Genomic DNA, 26819 nt, shown 5'->3' on the forward strand with positions numbered 1-26819 from the left:
AAAGTTTTCTAGGACAAAAGTTGAAGATAATAAATTGAGGGACAGCATAAGAATTCTTCCAAAATGACTGAGAAAGTAGTCAGGATTCTAAGAAAAATGAGGACCAATCTGGCTTCAAGATTCAATTGAAAATTATTTAGGAGAATAGAAATTGTTTTCATTTTTCAAAGGACTGCACAGCATGCCCAGTCCCACAATGTAACAATAGAAATAAAAACAAAAGAAGTTGAACTCAAAACATTTAAAACAAAGTCAAATCCACCAGGACAAAATTCTTCAACTCTGAGAGAGGAAGTCCATTATTCTTAAGTACCATGAGCAAAGTGGATTCTAGTCACACACTCCTGTTTATTCTTACAAATATTCAGTCATTATATTGGTGCTAGTGTACAGTGTGCACAACTTTTGTGCTCTACTGTGCTTGATAAATATGCCTTTTTCTGTGGTTTGTGTCACTGGTACCAAGTCCTTTGATTTATTCGTTGCATCAACAGCCTTAAAATAATTTACAAGACAAATGTATGTAACATTTGTGCTCATGTCATTAATGTAGATTAGCTCAGATTGATTAGTTCTCCAAACTGTTAAAATGGCATTATTTGGAGCCATATAGAGTCACATGGTTTGAGATGTTGTTTTTATAGGGAGGAATTTGGATTTTTTGTTTATATTTAGTGTGTATACATGGCACTCTCTTCCATTTTCTGTACCTATTTCTTTTTTCTTCCTCAGAACTAACTCAAACAAAGAGAAAGAGATAAAGTATAGATAAAGTATAAGTAGAGAAAGAGATAAAGTATAAAAAGGATAAAAGGAATAGGTTGGGACGGGCACTGTATAATTCATTCATATATGCTGATAACTACAATTTTTCCTTCTATGAAAAAACAACTGAAGAATGTTATAAGATCAGAAATTAATAAGAAATCAAATACTTTGAAAGATTTGTCACTTGCATTTATAGCTTTATTGACTATTACCAAGTTTCGATGTGTTTCAGATAATTAAATACTGCAACTGGGACATTAAAAATACAAACTAATTTACCAAAATAATTGTAATCTGAACATTATGTACAATATTATACATTTTACATTACATAAAGGATTTTTATACATAAAAGGTAAAATTTTATTTGTGATTATTGAAAATCCAAAATACATTTAAACACAATATTCATATGCATACACACATAATTATGCAACTAGGATGATTAAAACCATACACTAATGGGGTTATTTAAAATTAAAATTACATTCATACAATAATGATAGAAATTGAAGTTTGTTTTTCTGAGTTGATAATATTATGATAAAACTATGAAATATGAATTATATAACCTAATACTATATATTTAAATATCATTATGCTTGACACTGAAATGTCTCTATTGCAAGGAAAATTTTAAATTCCTTTATTTTGAGGGATTTAAAAAATTTGTGATCATCAATATGCCTTATGCACATAAGGCACATGCAGATCTAATCAAGCAAATAAGAAGGTGATGGGCTTGTCATACCACCAAGTATATCTCACCATGTAGATTTCAAAAAATCATCCTAATCAGTTATCAGTTTGGTAAGACTTTATATTCATACTTATCATCAAAATGATTACATATTGAGGCACCAAGCTCACAGAGAGAACAATTCTGTGGGGAACTAGAGACTGAAACAAGGATATGGCTTTGGAACAAAGTACTCAGAACGGATACTAATGAAAAACACCCATACACACTGAATTAGTTACTGAACAAAGTGTCAGTCCTCTAGAAAAGTTAATAAACTGATGTGTCACACCTTGTTTGAATGCTGAAATATCTAAATTCATGTGACATGAGTTTTAGTCCTATATTAAACTGTATGCCTTCCAAAAATAGCTGTGGTTTTAAATAAAGCCAGATATGCCCCTACCTGATTTAAAAAGTTTGAAAAATAATGTTTTTATAACACAAATGCCTTTTCAATCGTATGACATTCTTCACACGAATCTTCCAAAGATACACAGACTGGTGAAAATTCCATTAGAACTTTATACAAGAATCTCAGAAAGGCAGAAATTAGTAAACCAGCCAATCTCCTTAAAGTTTACACAGCACTTAATGGTATTCCCTGTTTTAAAAATCCTGTATTTTTTCAAAGGCAAACAATAGAACACCTGGAAACAAGATGAAAAATAACAAGTTGAAACATATAAAAATCAATGTCCTTTCCAGTACCATATAAACTATGAAAAATGAGATTCTGAGCCTAAGGTTTGCTTTATTGTTTTTCTTCTTGTTCATGTTAAAATGAATATAAAAGAAGCTCTAAACCTAGGTTATCAAAAAATATCCATATAAATGTATGAGAATTTCTAATAAAAAATTTTAAAAAGTCTACATTATTAATTTTTGTAATTAAATATCCTAGAGTTCAGTAGGCAGACTGATTTTGAGCAGCTTGAAAAGAATCCATTGGCTAAGGGTTGTCTGAAAATGGTCACAGCTACATTTCAGCTCTTCGTTGTGATTTCTCAGCAACAGCAGCCCCATCTTCTTCCTCCTCCTCTTCTTCCTCATAGTGTGTCTCTCGGCCCTTAGGGTGGTTGTCATCTCGAACTTCTTGTTCTTCCCCATCGTTGTTTTTATCATCAGCCTTCAAATTAAAAGAAAAATGAAAAACTCTGAGATAGAGTATAGAGTTAGTGGTATGAGTAATTTCCTCTTTAACAAAAAAACAAAACAAACAAAAAAAAAAACGGTGCAAAGTTAATCACTTTCGTAGAAAGGAAACCAATGAAGAAAAATGATCCTCTAAACAACAGTGCATGTACTGTCTTTCCTAATCGCTTGTCGCAGGTTCTTTAATTCATGGTGGTGCCACTAAACGTGCTGGCACCTAAGATATATAAGCTGTCCATGCAATCTCGATATGCCTGTGTGTGCTCATGCATGACAGAAACCTAGACCCCTCACATACATTTTCACCATAGGTCTCCTCTGCATTGTGTTCTAATTCCCTTTTTTTCTCTTCAGTCAAATCTTCCTGTACCTATAACAAACCAGAGATAACAGGTGACACTTTAATCATTTAAATGCAGCAAATTTGATTTGCAAATGTTCAAAGTAGGAGAAACAAAATTAAACAAGAAATAAGTTTGAAAAAAAAGATGGAAGTCAAATATTTGACTTATTATATAGGTATGAAAAAATCATGATAGACGAACTATGGGAAGTACCGGCGTGATTGAAATGCTAATGTTTGAATTTCAGATCCTGTGGAATAAGAGTTTATGTTAAGTATAACTCCTGAAAAAAATCAGCTTATAACATTTAATATTCACCTTTTCCCAAATGGAAGATCTACAGCTGTCTAAAGGCTTTGACAGAGTGTAAGTACTACAGAGACAAGAAACATCTGTCTTTCTGAACACACTGTCTTCAGTACAGATTTCTATCTGGCACACTATAACTGCTTAATAAATATTGTAGAATGAAAGAATACTAAATCAACACAAAAAATACTTGCTCTGAGAAGGGAAAGAAAAAAACAATACCCTATATATACAATGTAGTAGAAACATTTTAAAAATGGTTTATTGTATTTCTATAATCATGAATAAACTTTTCTGATTAAAAGATATAGGACAATGAATACAATTATTTTAATTGCTTCATGAAATAGTATGAAAGTGCATAGAATCCCTGTATTTCTGTAGTGTTTCAAAACGGATCACATCAGACAAAAAAAAAAAATATTCTGCAGAGTAAAAGAGACATTAAGCAAAGCAAAGATACCCTACTGATTGAGAGGAAATTTTTGCACTTCTTACTAGTGATGAAGGACTGATTACAAAGATACACAAAGAACTCACAGGACTCAACAAAAACTAAGTAAACAATCCAGTCAAAAAATGGGCAGGAGAAAATTAAAAGACACTTCTCCCAAGAGGAATGCAAATGCCAGCTGGCATATAAAAACATGTTCAACATCTCTTATAATTAGGGAAATGTAAATCAAAACCACAATGAGATACCATCTTATACCAATAAGAATAGCACATTTAAAAAACTTGCAACAATGAATGTTGGCAAAGATGTGAAGGAAAAGGACTCTCCTACACTGCTGGTGGGAATGCAAACTGGCCCAAACTTATGGGAAACTGTGTGGAGTTTCCTCAAGCTACTAAAAATGGAGTTACTGTATGATCTGGCAATTCCACTCCTAGGAACTTACACAAAGGACACAACATTGATTCAAAAGGATACCTACACCCCTTGGTTTATTGTGACACTATTTATAATAAGTAAGGCTTGGAAACAACCCAGAAAAATTCCAAAATTGATGGCTGGTTCAAGAAAATGCAAGATATATACACAATGGGATACTGTGCAGCAATCAAGGAAGATGAACTAATGCCATTCACAACATGGATGGCGCTAGAAAGGGTCATGCTCAGTGAACTATGTTAGAAGGAAAAAGAAGAATGTCAGATGGTTTCACATATAGGAGGAATATAGGGGAACCAATGAGGGACCAAAGGAGCAAAATAATAATAATAATAAAACACAACAAAATCAAACAACAGTTAAAAAGACAAGTACAAATCAGAGACATTCTATAGGGGACAGGGAAAGAAAGAGACAGGGAAAGAAAGGGTGTGTGGTGCTGGTAAATGGGTGAATTGGTGGTAGAATATTCTATGGGGTCTACACCTGAGAAAAGAAGCAAACACTGTAAAATAACTAACTAGCTAACCAAATATATAAGTGAATATGTAGTATCCTGGACCTTCGTCACAGAATCTCAAAGCAACCTGAAAACTATGAAGCTCAAATTACTCATGATAATGATGTCTAACTAAATAGCATTAAATTACTCAAGTGTCCCTATCAAATACAAAGACTCATCTTCTATAATCTTAATAATGACAATGTGTGGTGAACCTAGACGTGGTTTAGGTGGAAGGAAACTGCCTTGAAACTACTGTGTAATGGAAAGAATATATGTTAACTTACATAATCTAGGTCATAAAACTTTCTGTAAAGGGCCATATGGTAAATATTTCTTAGCCAATAGAGACTTTGGAGCAGCTAGTCAGCTCTACCACTGAAGAGCAGCCTTACACAATTCATGTGTAAACAGACATGCTTGTGCTCCAACAGGCCTATGTACAAAACAGGCTAAGACCTACTGTTTCAAACCCTTAGTGGAGACTAGGGAGTCAGAGAGAACAGTATTAAAACCTTGACTTGGCAACTTTTTATTTGGCTATGTAAAAAATAAGGTCATTTGTAATTTTCAAGCACAAAGAAAATAATTTGATAAATTCATAATAGCCATCACCAAGGTTCAAAAGCTGTCTTTATATTGCAATATTTGCATCACCTGTTTCTTTTCTATTTGTCTGATTGACTTTTTAAAAATTGTATTGATCATGTCATTTCACACCAGCATACCAGCAGAGATCAGTACATTTCTAAAAACAACAGGCTTTTCTTACAGAACCAAGTTGCCATTATCACACCTAATAAATAACCCCAGGGTGTTATCTAATGTCAAGCCCACACTTATATTTTCCTGATTCTTTAAAATGTCTGTGTATAGTTGTTCCAATCACGATGTAAATAAAGGCCACATTTAACACAGTTCTATTACCCAATAGCACTCATTAATGTTATTGATTTGTCCTGCAGAATGACCCACATTATGGATTAACTTGCTTCTATAAAGCATCACTTAACTTATTCCTTTAACTCCACAGTTCTTATAAAAGGAACAGTTTCAATATGCAAAGCCACAGTTTCTCAGAGGTATGGAGATGTAGATTTCCACATCAGAAAACACATTTAAGTCTCCTACTTTCAGTGAGGCTGAAGTTGGTTAGTAAGACCAGATGGTGAAAGTTTGATCTTCTACAAGGTCAAAATCCCTGCCCTCTAGTTATCTAGTGTTATGAAACACTGATAATTGCTCTTAAATACCTTTAATTATGGATTGCATATATGTTGATTTTACAATTCTATCATTCTGCATTCACTAACTTCAATGAAAAACTTTCCTATATCAACTCTTTAGTTACTATGCTTGGAAAACTTAAATATGGTAGCCTTTAACATCAGAGCAGTATGGTTCCACCAGTAACAAAGTGTGCAACCTTCAAAAATTTAGCTAACCTCTCTGATGTCAAATTTCTTATATGAAAAATAAAAAGGCTTTGCTCAGAATCAGTGATTTTTGATTTTCTGTGTTCACATAATAGGTTGAATCATGGACACTAACACATCTGTAAGAAACTCTTTGGCGAATGGGCATAGATACATAATATTTTGCACAGATATTTCATTTTGCTACATTCACCCATAGCCATGTATCCATGGAAACTAAAACAATGTCTCTAAACACTGTTTTCTGAAACATCATAGTTGTGGGTCATGTGTTATGTGTGTAGAACATTGACTCATAGGCCTCGCCAGAGATAAGATCAAAATTTTCAAAGGGAAGGTCTGACCCAGACATTAGCATTTTTCACATGTTCTCCACCTTAGCCACAGCAAGGTCTGAGAACCACTTCTCTGAGTGATGGTGGATACCAGGAAAACATTGTCTCTAGCTAGAGACCTTCTTAGGACTTCTTGCTTTTTTTCTCTTGTGATATGTGTTAGAAACAATAAAAAAAAAAAAAAGTTGTTTACCAGCTGTTGACACAGACTGAGGGGGAAGCACTGACTTAAAGGATTCTTTAATAAGAGAACTACAAATGAATTTTTTAATTCCTCAGACATAAAATACATCTTACAATTCTATTAATTTTTTCTTCATGTTTGGGTAAAAGTAATTCAAACTCATCTTAAAGGTATTACTGAAATAGAAAAAAGTGATATGGAGTATTTAATCTTATAACATGCTTAGGTTTATAACCCAAAGCCAAATATCACACTGTTATAAATTCACCAATTAGGTTTTCCACATTCTGCTAAAGCTGATGCAAACATTTTGCCAAAGATATCCAAACACTGCTTCTCATTAGTCATTTTTTTAAATTTATAGTAAAAAATTCTAAAAATGAAATAGTATTATGGATCATAAATAAGGAAAGCTTTCTAATAACCAATAGTTTTGTGTCCTGTCCTAGAAGAGTAACACTGCTGCTCTAGTGCTAAAGAAGGCAGGGATAATACACATTCCCTAACCACTTTTTCTCAGGCCCTTTATTCTCACAGGTCAAGTCCAAAAGTGTCACATGCTGTACAACTAAACAGACAGAGCGCTGGTGAGATTCCATGCCTCCCTAAGAGCAAACGCTGAGAGTATCCAGGCTGCTGTAGGGTACCTGGGAGTGGAACCCATTACAGGCATGGCTGTACACCTGAGAAGTCAGTGGGAAGCTAGGAAGTCGGAGCCATAATAGAGGCAAGAATATTGCACCTGGGTCTCCCTGGTGGTGCAAGGGGTTAAGTCTCAGCACTGTGAAGCTATCACCAGCCACGGTGGCATGAGATCAACCCCCGGCCAGGGAGCTGACCTACATACAGACCTCTTCTGTCTTAGCCGCTGCTCCCCTCTGCAATGTATTTCAGTTGATCTGCATGTTCTGCTCCCTACTCTGCCTCTGGTTAATCCTCTCACCTCCCTGTACCACTGGCCTACACCCAGTTCTTATATGCATAAATAAACAAAAGTAATTCTTAAAAAACACAAACTACACCTCTGTAGCACACTGCATGGCCTTCCGGGAGCCTCTACAAATGCCTTAAACAAATACCACATAAACAACATGTAGGGTTCCCATATTTTATATACCCATTTCTTTTTTCAAGTTTTATTGAAATATAGTACTGTGTTAACTTTAAAGTATATAATATATTTAAGGTGCATAATAAATTGGCTGTCATATATTGTGCAATAATCACAATTAGTTAACAACCATCATTTTCTATAGACACAAAAACTGATTTTGTTCTTATATAGAGAACTCAGGTTTTTTTCTTAAATTTCTGAGGATGACCATGTCAGAGCAATTAATTCATTTCATAATCATTTCATTGTTCCCTAGAATTAGAAATTCAGTTTGTTTCTACAATTACTGTGGATGAATTGCTGAGTAACATATAGATGGAAACACAGAAACTAATACAACATGAATCCCAACCTAAATCACACTATTTTGCCGGTTTTCCTATATAAGAGAAAATCAAGAAAGGATTATTTGCAAGCTGGCTTTGAAAGCTTTCTCTAATGTGCTTTAAACATTTATTTTCTATTCTCAGTAATACATTATACACAACAGTGTCACTTAATTACTTTGGAATCAAGCATCACGGAGTTATCTTTGTCCTGCCAGTCCCACTCAAAGTGTACCCAGCCTACTTATCCCTTTTCTCATTAATTTGGTGAGTAAGAACTGAATTCCTCCTGATACCACTCCCCCAAGGATGGTCACCCCTAGTACAGTGGTCAGAAGTTCAGGAAAAAGAAAACAGCCCTTAGGATGCCATAATCTGCTAATGATCTTCCCATGTTCTAGTCTCTTTCTTTCTCTCTTTTTTATGTAAGCAATTATGAACTAATCTTTTCTTATCACTGAGGTAACAATGGTTTACAACACTGTATATGATTTAGAGAGACAGAATCCCACCCCCCTTTCAGGTATTACTACCACACCATACCCACCACCAAGACACCCATAGTTCTCTATCATAATCCATTATATTTCTGCTTTATTTTGTTCTCTCTATATAGCCTCAGTTTTATAGTCAGATTTCCAGGGGTTGTTATTTGTTTGGCTTTATCTGACAGTTTCGTTTCTCTATAGTCCACATATAAATTACACATCTGCTATTTGTCTTAATCCTTCTGATTTACTTCACTTAGCATTACCCTCTCCAGCTCTATCCATACCTAACAAATGGCAAGAATTTCTTTTTGATAGCTGAGTAGTATTCCATTACTTATCCATACCCATCTTCCTTATCTCCTCATCTGTCATTGAGCACTTAAGTAGTATCCATAGCATGGCTATTGTAAATAATGCTGCAGTGAACAGAGGGATGCATATTCCTCTTTAAATTAGTGTTTTTACATTCTTCAGATTGACACCTAGGAGTATTCCATCTCTAGGTCACATGGAAGATTCATTTTTAATATTTTGAGAAACCACCAGATTGTTTTCTCTTAGGATCTAGTCTCTGAGAAACTTCCATACATTTATTCTAGTCATCATGTTGTGTATTATCTCCCTTATGCTCATTACTCATCTTACAACTAGATACATATATATCTTTTTGACCTCTGCTATTAAAAAACAATTAAAAAAACACTAATATTTAATTACAGAAGTTTGATCAGATTCAGGTGAGTTTTTTTAAATTTGGGCAAGATGGGTATAAATGGTCAGGAGGTCCCTGCTGTCTGGCCATTTCTTCTACATGAACATTTCACTCTATTCCCTTTTTTGTCTTCCACTTGCTGCAGGCTGCTGAGACAGCCATCTCTTTCTCTATCCCTTGAATAGTAGGCAACCGCTCCCCTTCTCCCTCCTCAAGTAAAGAGTTCGCAAAAGTATTAGGAGGTGGGGGGTATCTAATATCTAATAATAACCATCTCAGGAACTACCAGAAGATGACAGCCTGAACAACTGTGCTCAGGGACTCAAGTGAAAGTTACACAGGGACAGGAAAGGCATTCTGGGCTTCCCTGAGAGCTCAGTGACAAAACCTAAGCAAGCATGGGTTAAAAAACCAGACACCATATCGCACACAGGAAAGCTGGGCAAGGAACAAAGTAAAGAGAAATAGGAAGTGGGTTAGGGGTATGGGGAGCAGGTAGCATTTCAAAATAGTTGCAAAGGTGCAGGCTCTCACTGGGTAACTCAATTACCTCTCCCTAGTCAACAATTCTCCTTCCCTTGTAGCACTATGCTTTTATTTTGTTTCTATCCTTGATTTCCCCTTTATGACAGGCTTTTTCTCTCTATCTAATGATATAAAGTAAAAGTGAAAAATAATCAGTAAATACCGATTAAAATTTTATGCTGACCTTTTTGAATTTTGCAAAAAGAAGCCAAGGTGAACTATTCCTTTAATCCCTCCAAGATTTCTGGTGGCTGACATAATGAAACAAAGTAATATTAGTCTAGACATCTTGTTACAAGATAACTCCACAAGAATATGTTTTTCTTGTCAATGTCTTAATATTCAAAACAGCTAGGTTCTCTAATGCTCCTTGGAATAAGGCTACTCAGAGTCGTGATTAGGTTGAACAGCAGGTTGAGAGAAGAGAGAGAATAAAGAGATCAAGCTAGTTGGCCTGCCCACACCTAGAGATGTCTGTTGCCAACGTCTGTGAGAGATATCCTTTTCTACTTTCCTAGTATATGCACCCATTGCAGCACTAGTTTTGTAAAGCTGAAAAATGTGGTAAAATGTTGGGAAGCAGAACCAGAGGGAACTGTGTGTGAGCACAGCAGCACACACACTCTGAGGGGGAGCTCAAGTGGTTTGGCATATGGGTGTGGTGTGTGTGCTGAGTTGCCATTTGTTTCTCTTCTCATGTGCTACTTAGTACCAAAGTCACACATTTATAAGACTCCAGGATGAGTAGTGGCCATGAACCAGGCTTTCATTTACTAGCCCACAGAGAAATGAAAAAATGGGGCGTGGCACCATCCACATGTATTTCCAATGAGCTTTAGTAGTAGTCTCCACTGTAGAGCCTTTTCAGTAAGTGCTTCTAGAAATCTACCAGAGAAGCTGCGGGAGGGCCTAGGACAAAGTGGAGGTGCGGCACAATGCAGTCTGGTGGCGGGTAGGGTGCTGCGTGGTGGATGTGGTATGGTCACCCACTCTATCACATACAACAGTATGGAATCAAAGTTACTTTGTAAAAATAAATAAGTAAAATGAATAAAAAAGTAGACATATGATTCCATGATATTCTATGCATCTAATTAACAATAATATGCCAGAAATTTATAATAAAAAGTAAACTGAAATGGAATGTTAAGACATCTCACTTAAATGCAGTTTAGTCAACTGAGCTCATCACATAATTTTCCTTTTATTATCAAGTTTAAATAAGACACTGAATACTCAAGAGGGGGAATGTCAAGTTTAGAGACCTTTTTTTTTAAACTTCTAGAGGATGTTAAGTGTAGTTCAAAGACAATATACAGGCCACTGTGGTGATGTCTACAGAAATAGTAACAGGCCTTCTCAAAGTGCCTTTGTTCTTCTCTTTTTTATGAGGGAAAGAGATGGGAGGAGATATTCTTGGATCACATAAACCTAAATCCTGCAAAGCCAAATTTCTCAACAATTCAAAATTTCTAGTGAAGAAGGGGAGAGTGAGAATGGGAAACTAATGGTCTTTCGGTGCTTTGATGGTGAGTGTGGTGTGGTAACTTACATCTGAGGAGGTGTGAACCTACTCCCCTAAATTATATAGTGTTGTAAACTGATATTACCTCAATTAATTCCCCCTCGCCAGTGGGAACAAGAAAGGATTTTTTTTTTTTTTTATCTTCTAACCAAATGTTTCCACTGCCTTATAGTTTATTTCCACTTTAAACCCTTTCTGATCTTGCCTACGACTTTCTGAACATTTCTACACAAGACATAAGATGCTGAACTTTGCGTAAGGCTGGTGTGATGCAACAAGGCAGTTTGATCCCTTTCTTGCATTCCATTTCCCTACCTCTTCTTCTCCCTCTTCTTGGTATTGTTCATCAACATTGTCTTCCTGCTGGTCTGGATTTCCTGCCATCTGTTGAAACAAAACAGAAAGTTCAGGTTACTGGACCTTGGAGATGCCCTTTAAAGTACTCGAGGAGGAAGATCAGGCATGCCACCATAAAAAGTGCACTTTCGATGCATCAGTGATTGGAAATGATGAATAATCTTTCCCACCACAAAGCCTTGGATATCTGTTACGCTCTCTTTTTTTGAGTATGGACATTGAATTTCATTCAAAAACTGGAAAATCAATCAAAGCCACAGTATTCTCTCAAAGTTATTATAACCTTTTGCATAGACCAGATACCTGCAGGTAAAACCACCCTCTGCAAGGTCATCTGCTTACCACCAAATGCTCCTCCACATCCGCATTCTCTTGCTTTTGATTACTTTGTTTTTGCTCTTCATTTTCATCAGGTAAATTTTCTTCTCTCACTTGCTCAGCTTCTTCAAATTCATCTTCACCTTGATTATTAGGGTCATCTGCTGGGTTTATATCTTCTACAGCTGCTCTCTGTAAAATTTTAATAAAATGCAGCCACCACTTCAAAATACGGAATCAAGTTTAATTTCAAATGAAAGGCTACACACTAGTAGAAAATGACATTGTCCTTCAGCAGACTGTTCCTATCTATTCTTGCCAAGCCACACATATCATCCCACTGTCAAAAATCAAACTCCTGCTTTATTTCTATGAAGCTGATGAATCAGATAGTACTTCCTTATTGCAAGTGATTTCCCAAAAGAGTCCTCAAAATTCTACATCACAAGCAATATGAACATAACCAGTAAGAAAAAATATTTAATAAAATCCAAATACTAAGTAGGAGAAATAGTTAAAATAGGAGATTCCAATAGGCACATAGTAACTTATTTTACTGGTATGTTGATTCTTATACAAATAAGCTTTCCTTTGCAAGTGATGTTGTACATGTACCTGGATAACAGACAGTTATCCCCACCTGAGGAGGGCTAAATCATCAATTTCTAGTACTGATGATTTCTTTATAACAAACACCACCATGGAAGCTGAGCGGTATTACACTGCAAGAATTGGGAGAAAATAACCTGAGCTAACAACCCAATCTTGGCAATATGATTTGGAAAATTTCTCCCCCAAGGCAAGCCACCTCCTAAGGAGTTTCCAGGTATTGTGTTCAACAAATGCACTTCAGGATATATTTATTCCTATGTTCACTGCAGCAATATTTACAGTTGCCAAGTTATGGAAACAACCTAAGTGCGCAAAGACAGAGGAGTAGTAATGAAGATATATGTGGCCCACTGGGTGGCACAACGGGTTAAAGTACAGCGCTGTGAAGCTAGCCACAGCCACTTCACTACGAGTTCAATCCCCAGTCAGGGAGGGGACCCACATTATGTGGCAGCCCTCTCCTGACCTGTCTGCTGCTCCCTTCAGCAGTGTACTTCATCAATCTTCTTGTTCTGCTCCCCACTCTTTCTCTGGTGAATCCTCTCACCACCCCTCCTTCTGACCTGTATCCCAGTTCTGTATGCATGAATAAATAAATCTTTAAAGAAGATGTATGTATATACAGTGGACTACTTCTCAGCTATAAAAATAAAAAGAAATCTTGTCACTTGTGACAACATGGGTAGAATTGGAGGGAGTTACTCCAATTGAAATAATTGAGAAGAGAAAGTCAAATAATGGATAATTTCACTTGTTCATGGAATATAAAGAAACAAAACAAAGCGACAGGTAAAGTTAAACCAAAACAATGCTAGATATTTGACTACAGAATTGAGGCTACCAGTGGTAAGCAAAGGGTGGAAGCTGCTTGATGCCTTTGTGGTAGGGGTGGGTGTTAACATACACCTGAAGAGGTGTGAACCCATACCTCTTGATCATTTATGATGTTATGATGTGGAAAAACAATGTTACCTTGAGGGAAAAAAAATGTCCTTCATATTATGAGCTTTAGAATTAACTCAAATTTCCACTGAAGCTCTCAGAACAGTTGTCAAACTGCTATTTCTCCTTGTCAAGATTCAGATTTTAGAGCCAGGTCTGGGCAGAAATGATGATGCATGTGTAACTCCCATACACTCCTGGAACTCAATAGGGCACTTCAGAAAAGCAGCAAATGCTTCTCACAGGTGATGAAGCCTCAGAGTAAGATTCAGTCTCCATATCAGTGTTCTCCAGAAAACAAGATTCTCCAATTCACTTTAGATTCTTAAACACGTTTAAAAGCTCACTGCAGTCTCACCTGATTTATTACCAGACATTGCTGATCCTGTACTTCATTCAAGTGCAAATGATAATTTTCTTGGAAATAGAGATCATCACCTTCACACCACACTCTAATTACTTCACAATCTCTTGTCACAAGGATTTCCTTTTGTGCATTATCAATAATTTGTGTAAAAAATATAGGAAAACTGTAACATATTCTCTTTAAAAGTAAGTACCAAAAGTTCTTGCAAAGTTCATGAAAATGTACTCACTAGCTCCAGCTCTGATCAAATCATAAATAAGATTGAACAGGCACTTTTGCTACATTCAAATAAAAAAAATTACCACTTATACCTCAATATCTGGACAAAAATTGTTAAATCTAAATAAATAAATAAGTGAATTAGATAAAATAAAGAAGACATGGGGGCCCCTCCCTGGTAATACAATAAGTTAATGTACAGCACTATGAAGCTATTGCAGCCACTGCAGCACAAGTTTGATCTCAGGCCAGGAGGGAGGTGACCCACATGGCATGGCAGACCTCTCCTGACCTGCCTGCTGCTCCCCTCAGCAGTATAGTTCAGTACATCTGTCTGTACTGCTCCCTACTCTGTCTCTGGTGAATCCTCTCATGCCCCATACCTCTGGCCTGTACCCCAGTTCTGTATGCATAAATAAAAAAAAAAAAAAGACCAGTGTTTGCAGTGTGCTCATCAGAACAAGTAAATAGTTGGTAGAAAGGTAAAGGATTATGCAGCCAAGTAAGTGAAGCACAAAGCATTTTACAGGGATCAGCAATGGAAAAATTGTATCCCTTCCCTGTTCCACTTCTTCCCTCTCATGTACACTCTTCAACTTCTGCATACTTGCTTTCTTGTTCTCTCACAGATCAACACTCTTTCTCCCACATTCTCTCATCCCCTGCTCTGCGCAGCTCTTGCTGTTTTCTGAAAATGCTTTGTGGCTATGTTTTTCCAGAGCACGGGTCCAGAATGCATTTCAGGGGCTGATAAGCCCATAGTTCTGCCATATCTCCCCCCAATTTAGGTAGAAAAGCCATTTCCATCAATGAATCAATGATAATGATTACTAAGGAAGGAAGGAAGGAGTCCTTCTTTCCAGCCACGGAATAATATTACAATCAGAGTCTATGGGATATCACAGACTGAATTTTATAAACACAGTATTTATTAGCAAACAATGACAAGGCAGTTAAATTTGTAAATGTCATGTACACGTAAGCACAAAAACACACTTACTTGGCATTTGCTCACCTCAATTTAAACAAAATCAGGGCCCCAGACCATGTGGGTGAACATGGGGTCTTAGTGATTATTTCAAAAGACATTCCTGGTTATTAAGTTTGTACCTCATTCTATTCTTTTTTTTTTTTTTTTTTTTTCATGCCCCTTCCTCCCTCCCCCTCCCCCCAACACACACACACACACACACACACACACACACACACACTTCTCAAATCACACAGCCTATCTATATGTTTCTTAAAATGGTCCCTGGACCATCCAGCTCGACTGGATGATGGATCCAGTCCATCCATACTGGATAATGGATTATTTCCTCTTTTTGGCTTTCTTTTCAACTCACACAACTGTTCCCCACCACCCACCTTTCAGAATTAGTACACATTTTAATGCCTCTCAATTTTCATTTTATAACCTATGACTTGTCAGAGGGACAATCCCTTATGCTTTTCCAGAGCCACCTTTACCAATTCTCATCAGACATACCTCATGGTGTACAATTAACAATACTGTTCATGTTATGTAATTACACAAACCACCTTCCTTCTGTGCTGACGCAATATCAGACATGTCCGGAGCCTGCCGAACCTCCAGATTTCCTTCCTGCCTGTGGGTTTACAACTGTCATTACCAGGAGAGAAGAAACTTACATCTGCCTCAGATTCAGGGTCAGTTTCCTGGGGCCCTTGTTCTTGAGGTCCATGTCCATTTTCTGGGTCCTCTTCTGCCTCATCTTGGTGCTGGTTGTCCCTCTCATAGGCTGATAAGTCAAAACAACAAACATCAGCCAGGTTGTTATGCCCAGATTTTGAGTTTTCCAAAGACCACCAAGGAGCTGATTCCCATGCAAAGCACATGAGGGTCTTTATTGCAAGCTCGAGCCTGAGCTCTCAGCATGCACTGATACAGCAGCCAAAGTTGAGAGCCCTGAGCTCAGGGAAGGCAGGGTTTTTATTACAGAAGAGGGGAATTTAAACTCAGCAGAAAGGAATTTTAGCTCAGCAGTATATTGATTAGTTGATATTGAGCAAAGTAATTTTGTCTTAACCCAGTTGGTTTATGCATGTAAGATGTGACCTTCTCTACTCAGCCCGCATACCTTAGGACATCTGGCATTTTCCTGATATGTACTGGTTACTTGCCTACTTGCTAATTGGCTGTTGCTATGGGATGAGCAAGATTAGGACATTTACAGTTAAACTCGGCCTTGGCACCCTGTTGATAACTGAAACTTAGGCCTGGCTGGTTCAGAAGCATTCTGAAGCCTGTAATGGTGTCAGTTTGGTCTTTCAAGGTGAACCAAACAGGGCTCTTCCCTTTCAATACCAAGAAAATTCCATTTCATCCAGCCTCTCCTCTAGTGAAGTTAACTCAACATAGGATGCAGGTCTCAACTTTTCATAATAAAACTATTTCCTTTTCTTTTGTCTGTGAAAGTTATGTCTAAGGTCAGTGGGAAAGTGACACCGTTCAAACTCTAAAACAAATATTTATGCAAGAAACTGTGACCCACCCCCATCCACAAACAATAATGACAATTAAAACTTTCTCAGGAAAATAAGATCCAGTCAACCAGGCCTTAAATAAATAATTGCTAAAATTATTAACTATTTTTTGGTAATATCAAAGAAAATAGTAAAGAATTGATAACATTTCAGGAAATGGATGAAATGACAACCCCTGTTGTGAGATCAAAACCAAACACAGCCAACTCTGTGTCTCTGGTATGGTGATGACAGGGACAGTTGCACACAGGCACTTAGCTGCTCATATACTCACCTGTGTGCTTCATAAAAAAATACATATTTTAATAGAGAATTCAGATAAGAACAAACAGAGAAGGAAAAATAAATTTTATAAAAATAAGCAGGGAGAAAACCTAAGTATATAGAGAATATTTAGCCTATAGAAAGTAAAAACATTGGCTAGCTTGCCATTAGGTTTCCAGTACACTCAGGAATTTACTCAACAAAGAAGGGGTTTTACTGATAATGGAACAAAAAAGTTGAAGATGCAGCATGCAGGGACATGAGGGAAACAACTCCTTGCCTACAAGGGCTATAGGATACAGAATAGGATATGAATGGGGGAATCTATGTCTGAGTGCAGAGAGATGGTTATTTTCTACTGTTATCACAGTAAGCAGGATTTATTAGTTATATACTAGATGTTCACTATAATTGAAAGCTACTACTTAATCTGGAAAACTCTCAGGCCATGATCCAAAGGCCCCTAAGGTAAGGAGAAAATGTAGAAATTTTCCTCAACATAAAAGTGCTATGATGATGTATAGTTGGTATAGAAAATGGTTAAACTGGGAAAAATGTAAAAGGAAAAATAAAACATGCTGTCTACGGCAATTGTGGTTACAAATGTGCACTATTTGGGAGTATTAAGAAAAATACAATAACAACAGCAAAAGATAAATAGTACACAGAATGTTTTGGATATACTCAGATGTGTGCAACTCCGAGTTGCTGTCATATAATACCAAGCAATTTGTCTTTAAAAATGTGTCATCAGGCCCTCCCTGGTGGTGCAGTGGGTTAAAGCACAGTATTGAGAATCTAAAGCCGCTTCTGCATGAGTTCGATTCCCGCCTGCCCTGGAGATGACCACATGGCATGGCAGACCTCTCCTGACCCACCCGCTGCTCCCCTCAGCAGTGTACTTCGTCCATCTGCCTGTTCTGTTCCCCACTCTGTCTCTGGTGAAGCCTCTCACCGCCCCTGAGCCTCTGGCCTGTACCCCAGTTCTGTATGCACAAATAAATAAATCTTAATAAAAAAAAAAAAATGTGTCATCAAAGAAATCTCACCCCCGCCTTCCTCTTCTTGGATGCCCTGGTCCTCTGCTCCCTGAACAATATCATTGTCCATCGCATCATAATGAGCTTGCTGCCTGCAAGGTACACAATTATTACAATTCAGTGACACAAATAAATGGCACAATTGGCATGGTATTTATCTTTGAAAATAAACAAATTTAGAAAAATAAGCAGATTTTTCAGCATTTTTAGAAATGACATAAAATGTGTTTGTTTGTTTTAATGAATGCAATTAAGTATAATAAAGATTCCAGATATGGTTTCCAAAGATATCCTTAAAAAGATAGCACAACTTTCAAATGATAAAGGCAGCATAAAAACCTGCTGCTAGGTAATTTTAAGATCAGAAAACAAACAAACAAAAAATTTAAGTAATTACTTGAAAGTTAATTCTCAAAAAGTTGTTCTTTTTCAACTACAAAAGCAATATGAATTCCTCAAGTTCATGGGTAATAAATACAAGAAACAGTTTTTAACATGCTTATAGAAAAACAGAAAACAGGCTATCCACACCGGTAGGGGAAGAGGCAGGGGAAGACTACCTTAGCTTGTCAGGATGCTGCGGGGGCCCCGCCTCGTGCCCTGCCTGTCTCTGCTGGAACATCTCTCTGGCGAGAAGCTGCTGCTGCTGCTGCTGCTGCCTCTGTCTCAGCAAGTGTCCCTGCAGTCTCTGCTGGTGCAGAGCCTCCTGCTGCTCTCTCAGCCTCTGGGCCTCCTCAGCCTGCCTCAATGCCAGTTTTTGCTGTTCCAACTGCTCCTCATACGGTGATAGGTGTTTGGTGATGGGCTTGGCTGAAGGATACATCTGGGGAAAAAGCAGCTGGGTGAGCAAGAACAGTCAGGACCTCTGGGTTGGCCCCTTTCATGATAAACTCAGGAGGCAGGGTTTATTTATTGATACCGATCCTATCGGTGGACTGTGATTATACCTTAGGGCCAAGGTTACACAGCCTGGAGTTCCTATTTCTCAACTCATTCTGAATTATCCTGGATCCTTCCGAACTGCTGGCATTAATAAGGCAGATTTTCAGTGTGCTCCCTTGAAAATGGAAGATGGTGCAACAGAAAAAAACCACTTTCAAATTTTAATTAAATTTAGGTTCAAGTTTAATGAGTACTTGATAACCTCACATTAATTGGTGTGTTTGTGAGCTAATGGTGAGCCTAAGGTTTTCTCATGTAGCCTTAAAGACCTAGGAATACGCAGTCTAGGCAAAACCAAAAAATAAGAATGAAAAAAAAAAAGTTGCATTCAGATTATGATGGAAACACAGTTTCTTCTAGGAGATATAAGAACCGGTGAGAAGAAAGTACCTCTTGATTAAAGAATAACTTGATAAAGGAATTCTTAAACTCTGCTTTTCTACCACCCCAACACAAATATACACAATTCTTCCCAGAGGAAAGAGAAAGCATAGTGGAGGGGACTTAACCCTAGTAGGGAATCACTACTGAAGAGAGCCATGAAGGTCACAAGATTGTAGCTCCTCAAAGCTCAGTTCACAACCACGTAACAGTGTCACCTTTACTCATACCCAGCTTAAAGCCTTAAGCAAGCTGAAGTCTTGGAAAGTTTAAGGCCAAACAAAAGTTCAGATTTACAAAAAACTTTACATCTATGTATGGTAATGCATTCTTTGGTATCATCTTAGATACCACAGTGGAAAGGTCCTGGTTGCATACAGCATTTCTTTAAAATTCTTTTAAAGTGTCATTTTTAGGGGACTCCCTGGTGGTGCAAGGGTTTAAGTCTCAGCACTATGAAGCTATCAGGAACCACTGCAGCATGAGATCCCTGGCCAGAGAGCTGGCCACAGGGTGCAGCAGACCTCTGCTGTCTCACCTGCTGCTCCCCTCAGCAGTGTATTTCAGTAGATTTGCCTGTTCTGTTCCCTGCTTTGTGTCTGCTGACTCTTCTCACCCCCGTGTCTCTGGCCTACAACCCAGCTCTAATATAAATAAAGTAAATCTGTTTTAAAAAAGTTTCATTTGTAGTAATTATAATGGATATGTTTTACTGTATGTGAGAAAGGAGTGATCAGTGAACAGAGAGATTGATTAAACTCACTTAACCTAGTGGAGTAGCCATAAGTGGTTAAGATTAGGTTTTTGATAATGTACTATCCACCTTGAAGGTAAATAGCAAGAAACAATGTACAATACAATGGTACAGCTGACCCTTGTACAACCTCTCTTGTCCACTTACAGTTTTTTTTTTCTTCATTATTATTATTTTTTTAATCCTGGAATCTAAATTCATCAGATAAACCAACTGGGGATGTCTGTCAGTTGAATTCACAGATGTGGAGCTGTAAGTACTGGAAGAGGGACAGTAAGTTATATACATGTTTTTCAATTTTTAAATGTGTATGTGTCTATGCTTCTAGCCCCTGCATTGTTCTAGGGTCAAATGAAAATGAACAGGAGAGGGAACTTCTGATAGCATAGAAGGGACTTTTTACTCTGCCTCAAATGCCCATAGGGGCTTGAGGATATCCTAGGAAGACAATCAAGGATGTAGCGCTCATCTGTGCTTTTCTGTTACAGAAGATATAAGCATGATCCCCTTACTATGCACTTTTTGACAAAGACAATCCACACACATAAACTAGCAGCTCTTGCTGTTCCTTAATCATCTTTCTGAGGCATCCAAGTAGCTCTGTTAACATTGTAACAGAAAACTAAAATGTGTGAATGTAACATTGAGGGAAGTCACTAGATTTTTTTTTTATTTTAGAGATGGTCCTATAAGGAGAAGCTTCCTTAGTATTTAGAAATAAAGCTACACTCTTTACCACAGCCCATAAAACAATCCCAGGAGACTTGAAGATGACCTCATACCTTAGCATGAGCGTGTCCTTCCAGAAGGCTGTTGGCTGCTTTTGGTTGATGTTGTTCCCTCCACTCCCGTTCTTGTTCCTCTGGTGATGGGTCATGCTCTTCCTCCAGGTGCTCCGCTTGGCCAACCTGCTCCATGGCCTCTTCCTCCAGGGCCTTTCTATGCTCCTCTTCTACTTGGTGCTCCTCTGGCTCTATGGCATCTGCTTCTTGCTGGTGCAGCTCTGCTGGAGCCTGAAATTCTGCCTCCGTTGGGGTGGGAGGATAAGGTTTTCTTTCTTCTATTCTTTCGGGAACTGCTTCATGCTTCTCCCACACATCACTATTTCGAGACACCTAGGCCAAGCACATCACTGGAAATGACACTCTTCTATTTTGAAAGTATATAATACTTTATTTCTTTATTACCATGTCTGTGGGGTTACAACACAAGCAACATTCTGGAATCTAGAAATACAGAGTCCTGACTGAAAAGTCTGGCTGCAATGGAGTCACTTAACTCTTCTCACTGTGTAATCTCACCTATAAAATAGAGATAAACAAAATCTCATCTCGGAAAGGATAAAGTAAATAACCTAAAAGAAGAGAGTATAAAGGATCTCACCTTAGTAGTCTTCCCTCAAAGCAATCTAACATTATTTTATTTAATAAAAAGGAAAAAAAAATCTCAAACTTCAAGTGATGAAATGTTTACACAATTTTCCTCAGTGTAGATTTTGTTTAAAATAATTATTTGAAAAGAGAAAGGTAAGATCAAATTCAAGAGTAAGCGGACTTAACATTTTTAATGAATTATTTTCCTACAGTGTAGCTCTTTTTAGACAGTATTTGACATCTCCCCTTAGTGAGTGCCCACAGCACCACAGCACCGTCACCATCACCACAGTCCCTGTGCTCTTCCTGCCTCTGTCCTGACTCCTCCCTGTTGTAGCCTCAGCTCCATGGGCAGCTTGCTATTTCTGACATTTCCTGACCCTTTGACCAGTTTTTCTATATCCCATATAGAAATGAAGCCAAGAGTTAGTTAATTTTTTTCTTATTAGATAATACCCCCCAAAATAATCCCAATAGTAATGGGCATCTATAATAGCTGAAACAGTACCCACCAGAACAGATACACCAAAACATCATTATTTATTATTTATGAGCAATTCAGAGGAAACTTTTTATAAATATTGTTGACATTGTTGATGGAAAAATCTGAATAAAAAAAAGCATGTATTTCCATAGAAAAATTTTCTAATCCTGATTGATTTAAATCAATTATCCCTAATAGATTCACTCACTTATATGTGATTATATTGAGGGGTCTGGAGCAAATGCCTAGCACTGTTGCCTCTTCCTGTGTCCTATTTTTTTTTTTTGAATTATCAAAAACTTGTCCATTTATTTTACTGGACCTCAAATTATATATTCAGCAAATATTACAATCTATGGAGAATACCCATACACAATGCTCTGTAATGATTCATAACACCTATTAATATAGGTAGGTACAATTTAAAATACAGTTTGTGCTGATGTCAAAATTGTATATTTTAACTAAAAAGAAAAGGAAAAGAAGGAAATTGAAGACAACATACTAAAATATATGTCTAATTTACTCTCATTCTAAAATTTTGATGAGTTATTTGAAAGTGCATTAAAATATATACGTCCTGGCTCTCCCTGGTGGTGCAACAGGTTAAAGCACTGCACTAAGAAGCTGAAACCACTTCCACATGAGTTCGATTCCTGTCTGCCCCGGAGGTGACCACATGGCGTGGCAGACCTCTCCTGACCCACCCGCTGCTCCCCTCAGCAGTGTAGTTTGTCCATCTGCCTGTTCTGCTCCCCACTCTGTCTCTGGTGAAGTCTTTTGCCACCCCTGAGTCTCTGGCCTGTACCCCAGTCCTGTATGCACAAATAAATAAATCTTTATTTATTATTTATTTATTTTTTATTTATTTATTATTTATTATTGCCCTACTTTAGTGAATATTTGAAAAACTTTATAGTCACACTAAAACATTACTGATGGACTTATATAAGGTGAGTGTTATAGCCTATAAGTTTTTTTTTTTTTTTTTTAAAGATTTATTCATTTGTGCATACAGAACTGGAGTACAGGCCAGAGGCTCAGGGGCGGCGAGAGGCTTCACCAGAGACAGAGTAGGGAGCAGAACAGGCAGATCGACGAAGTACACTGCTGAGTGGAGCAGCGGGCGGGTCAGGAGAGGTCTGCCACGCCATGTGGTCACCTCCGGGGCAGGCGGGAATTGAACTCATGCGGAAGCGGCTTTAGATTCTCAGTGCTGTGCTTTAACCCGCTGCGCCACCAGGGAGGGCCAATAGCCTATAAGTTTTAAGTGGATTTTTTTTTAATGTTTATTTTATATCTAAGCATACAAGAACTGTGGAAGGTGAGAGGATTCATCGAAGACAGCGGCAGGGTGAGGGGTGGGGAGCAGAACAGGCAGATTGACTGAAATCCACCGCTGAGGGGAGACAGTAGAAGTCTGTGCTCCATGTGGGTCAATTCCCTGTCTGGGGATCGAACTAGTGCTGCAGTAGCTAAGGACTGCTTCATAGTGCTGAGACTTATCCCTTGTGCCACCAGGGAGGCCCCTTGTGCTCTATTTCTTCACATAACAGGTTAAAAAAAAAACATTTAAATAGCTGTCGTGACCTCATCTTCTCTGTTTCCCTGTTCTTAATGAATCAGCTCAAGTCCTGTCTGAGTTAGTTACCATCACATGCCTTCAAATCACTGCACATAAATTTATTCAGGTTTTACATATTTCAGAGCTTTTTGGTTGTTGGTGGTGGTCTTACTACAGTTTATCTTTTTTTAATTGTCTCTACCAAACCACCTGTTCCCATATCCCATCTGCCTCCATGGCCCTTATCTTTCACCCATTCCCCTTTTTTCCTTTATATTATCTTTTTTTTTTTTTTTGCCACGTTCATATTTTTATTTCTTCTATTGTTTGCATGTAATTGTTTTTGGTTATTTATATTCTGTAGATAAGTGAAACCATCTGCAATCTGTCTTTCATTGTTTGGCTGATTTCACTCGACATAATCACCCCCAAGATCCATCCATTTTGTGCTATAGGCCACTGTTTCATCTTTCTGCACACCTGCATAATATTTAATTGAATAGATATGTTTCACACTTTCTCCATTCACCTGTTGAAGGGCACATAGGTTGATCCCATGATCTGGCAGTTATAAAGAGTACTGTTATGTACACATATATAGCTAGATTTTTTCCTATTAAATCTTTCATGTTATTTGTATAAATACATTATGGCAGTATTGCTGGCTCAAAAGAGATGTCCACTTCTATTTTCTTCAGACATCTCTATATCATTTCCCACAAGGGTGGTACCAATCACATTCCCACCAATACAGAAGGAGAGTTCCTTTTACATCACAACCTGGTCAACATTTGTTAATTCCATTCATTTGTATATGACCTTTCTCTTAGGGGCGAGGGTAATATCTCAGTGTTGTTTTAATTTGTATTTCTCATCCATTAAGTGACACTGAACATTGTTTCATATGTGTGTAGACCATCTGAAAGTCTACTTTAGAGATCTGTCTATTGAAGTTCACTGTCCATTTTTTTTTTTTAATTGGGTCATTTGTTTCTTCGTTGTTGGACTGGGCAAATAATTTTGTAAATTTCTCAGATTAACCCCTTATCAGATATATGGTATACAAATAATTTTTTCCCCATTCTGAAGGTTGCCTATTTATTTTTGTAATGACTTCTGTTGTTTTGAATTACAAAAGCTTTTAAGCTTAATCTAGTCCTACTTGTTTATTTTGTTTTTGCTTCCCTTGCTGCTGGGGTTGTATTTCCAAATACCTCTTTGTAGTAGATGTACTGTAGTGTGTCCTCTGTATGTTCTTTCAAATACTTTATGACTTTGGTTCTTTTGTGCAAATCTTTAATCAATTTTGAGTGACTTTTCCTGTAAGGTGTTAAATATGGAGCTTGCTTGATGATTGTGCATCTGGCTGTCCATGTTTACTAGCACTATCCATTAAAAAGGCTGTCTTTTCTCCACAGTGAGGTCTTAATTTCTTTATTGAAAATTAGCTGTCCATATCTCCATGGACGTATCTCTAGGCTTTCAATTCTGTCCCACTGATCTAACCTTCTGTTTTTCCTCTAGTACCATGCTATTTTCCTTAAAGTTGCTGCGTACTATTGCTTAAAGTCAGAATGTGTGATGCCTCCATTTTTCTTCTTTAGATTTTGTTAGCTATTTGGGCTTTTTGTGCTTGCATATAGATTTGATAATTGTTGATCTATTTATTTTCTAACAAAAGAAGTCACTGGTATTGTGATAGGCATTGCATTAAACCTTTAAATTGATTTTGATAAGATGGCATATGTGTGTGTGTGCGTCTTCACTAATAAAAGAGGAGTGAAAAAAATGATGATATAATATCAAAAGTAAATAAACCATGGAGATTAGTCTTATCACAGACATCAGGGGACAATGTTTAGTTGGGCACATTTTAGCAATGTTGCTGCATACCTGGCAAGTTTGACAGCCCTGGCTTTGTAAGAAATCAATATTTCATTGAAGAGCCCTGAGAATTTTCAAACACCTGTCATTTATATCCACAGTATCCCTCTAAACAGTTTAGAGCAGTTAACTGCTATCTGTACTTCACAGGTGGAAAACCTGTCGTTCTGAGTCATCGAAAGATTAATCCATGGAACAGGCAACCGAACTAGGATAAAGAATAGAACCAATTCCTGGGTCATGAATTTGGCTGTGTAATCTTAAGTTAGTGATAATGCAGGACCCAGAGTCCATGATGACACAAAACCCATCTATGAAGGCACTCTGCACTAAAGCAGGACTCATAAGAAGTCCACTCAGGCCAACTTAATTATTCCCCTGAGATGGAAACCAGGGCAAGTTTTAAATATTCACTATTCAAAACAATTTTGTCAGAGGGTATGATGCCATGTTTCAATTTCTATTACACATGCAACTGCAAAAACAGCTTCGTAAGAATTAATGATGGGGTAACACTAGTTTTAATGTTCCACTAAGGAGATATCTTAAGCATGTTTAATTTTAATGAAGGATAGAATACAAAAAAGTACATTATGATATGGTACTCATAACCTTGGTAGTTTCAGTAAGGCCTTTGAAAGCACTGTATCCGCTTCAAATATGTTATCAACCTTACTCCTTGAGTGGGCTGGTTTCACAAAATAGCCTCATGATCATTAACCTTCTCAGTATACCCCCAAAAGGAAAACAAAACAAAACAACCCTTAAAAACTCAGATACAACAGGGGTTGACTGCAGCGCCTTTAAACAAAGAAATCCACATGAATAAAGACAGTATTTCACAGAGAATACTACAGAAGTTTTTAAAGTATGCTCCCCAGACTAGCTAATTCACTTTAAATGCAATATCTCAGCCCCCCCCCCCCAAATTAACTGAATAAAAATCTCTAGACTGGGGCCAAAGAATCTGTACTTACAGCCCTGCTGGAGACACTGATATACACGTAAATTTGAGAAACACTGTTCTACAAGGAAAGTTGGAAACATTTAGAGTGGTTCACCTGATGACAGCTTGACAGGCACAGTGACCTGACCGTAGAGCCCCAATTCACGCAGCTTACCTCTTGTGGCTCTAGGGGTGGCTTCTCATGTGCTGCTCTGTCACTTTGTGGAGAATGTGCCAGCTGGGTAACATTCTGCTGCTCTGATTGATCTGGTCTCCGAAAGCTTGGAATCTTATTCAGAGTATCTTTCAGTTGTTTATATTCTGCAACTTGAGTCTGCATATAAATTGCACAATTGGATGCACATTGCACAATTTGAAGAAAGGAAAAAGATATCATTCATAAATGGGCACTAGGGCTCACAAGAATATTAGACAAAAATATTACACTTAAACATAAGTTAGTAAAAATAGGCAGATTGCTACCATGCTAGTTTTTGTTTTTTT

The 26819-nt window shown here is 37.5% G+C and overlaps 1 protein-coding gene across 3 annotated transcripts in view; it reads right to left on the reverse strand.

Moving 5' to 3' along the window:
* Window positions 1-2228: 2228 nt before the first annotated feature.
* GOLIM4 (golgi integral membrane protein 4) overlaps window positions 2229-26819 on the reverse strand; it is a 79567-nt gene continuing 54976 nt past the window's right edge. For 2 of the 3 annotated variants that reach the window (XM_012734491.1, XM_004674936.2), the window contains 9 exons: window positions 26491-26649; window positions 20847-21179; window positions 18548-18810; window positions 17997-18079; window positions 15829-15938; window positions 12060-12227; window positions 11676-11744; window positions 2961-3032; window positions 2229-2636 (listed from right to left, as the gene is read on the reverse strand). In XM_012734491.1, the coding sequence (XP_012589945.1) occupies window positions 2487-2636; window positions 2961-3032; window positions 11676-11744; window positions 12060-12227; window positions 15829-15938; window positions 17997-18079; window positions 18548-18810; window positions 20847-21179; window positions 26491-26649 (1407 nt within the window). In that variant the 3' untranslated portion in view covers window positions 2229-2486. The remainder of the gene's footprint in view (window positions 2637-2960; window positions 3033-11675; window positions 11745-12059; window positions 12228-15828; window positions 15939-17996; window positions 18080-18547; window positions 18811-20846; window positions 21180-26490; window positions 26650-26819) is intronic. The other variant, XM_012734486.1, reaches the window with a different exon arrangement.

Source organism: Condylura cristata, unplaced genomic scaffold (assembly GCF_000260355.1).
Source record: "Condylura cristata isolate star-nosed mole 26May11 unplaced genomic scaffold, ConCri1.0 scaffold00003, whole genome shotgun sequence".
Classification (NCBI taxonomy): domain Eukaryota; kingdom Metazoa; phylum Chordata; class Mammalia; order Eulipotyphla; family Talpidae; genus Condylura; species Condylura cristata.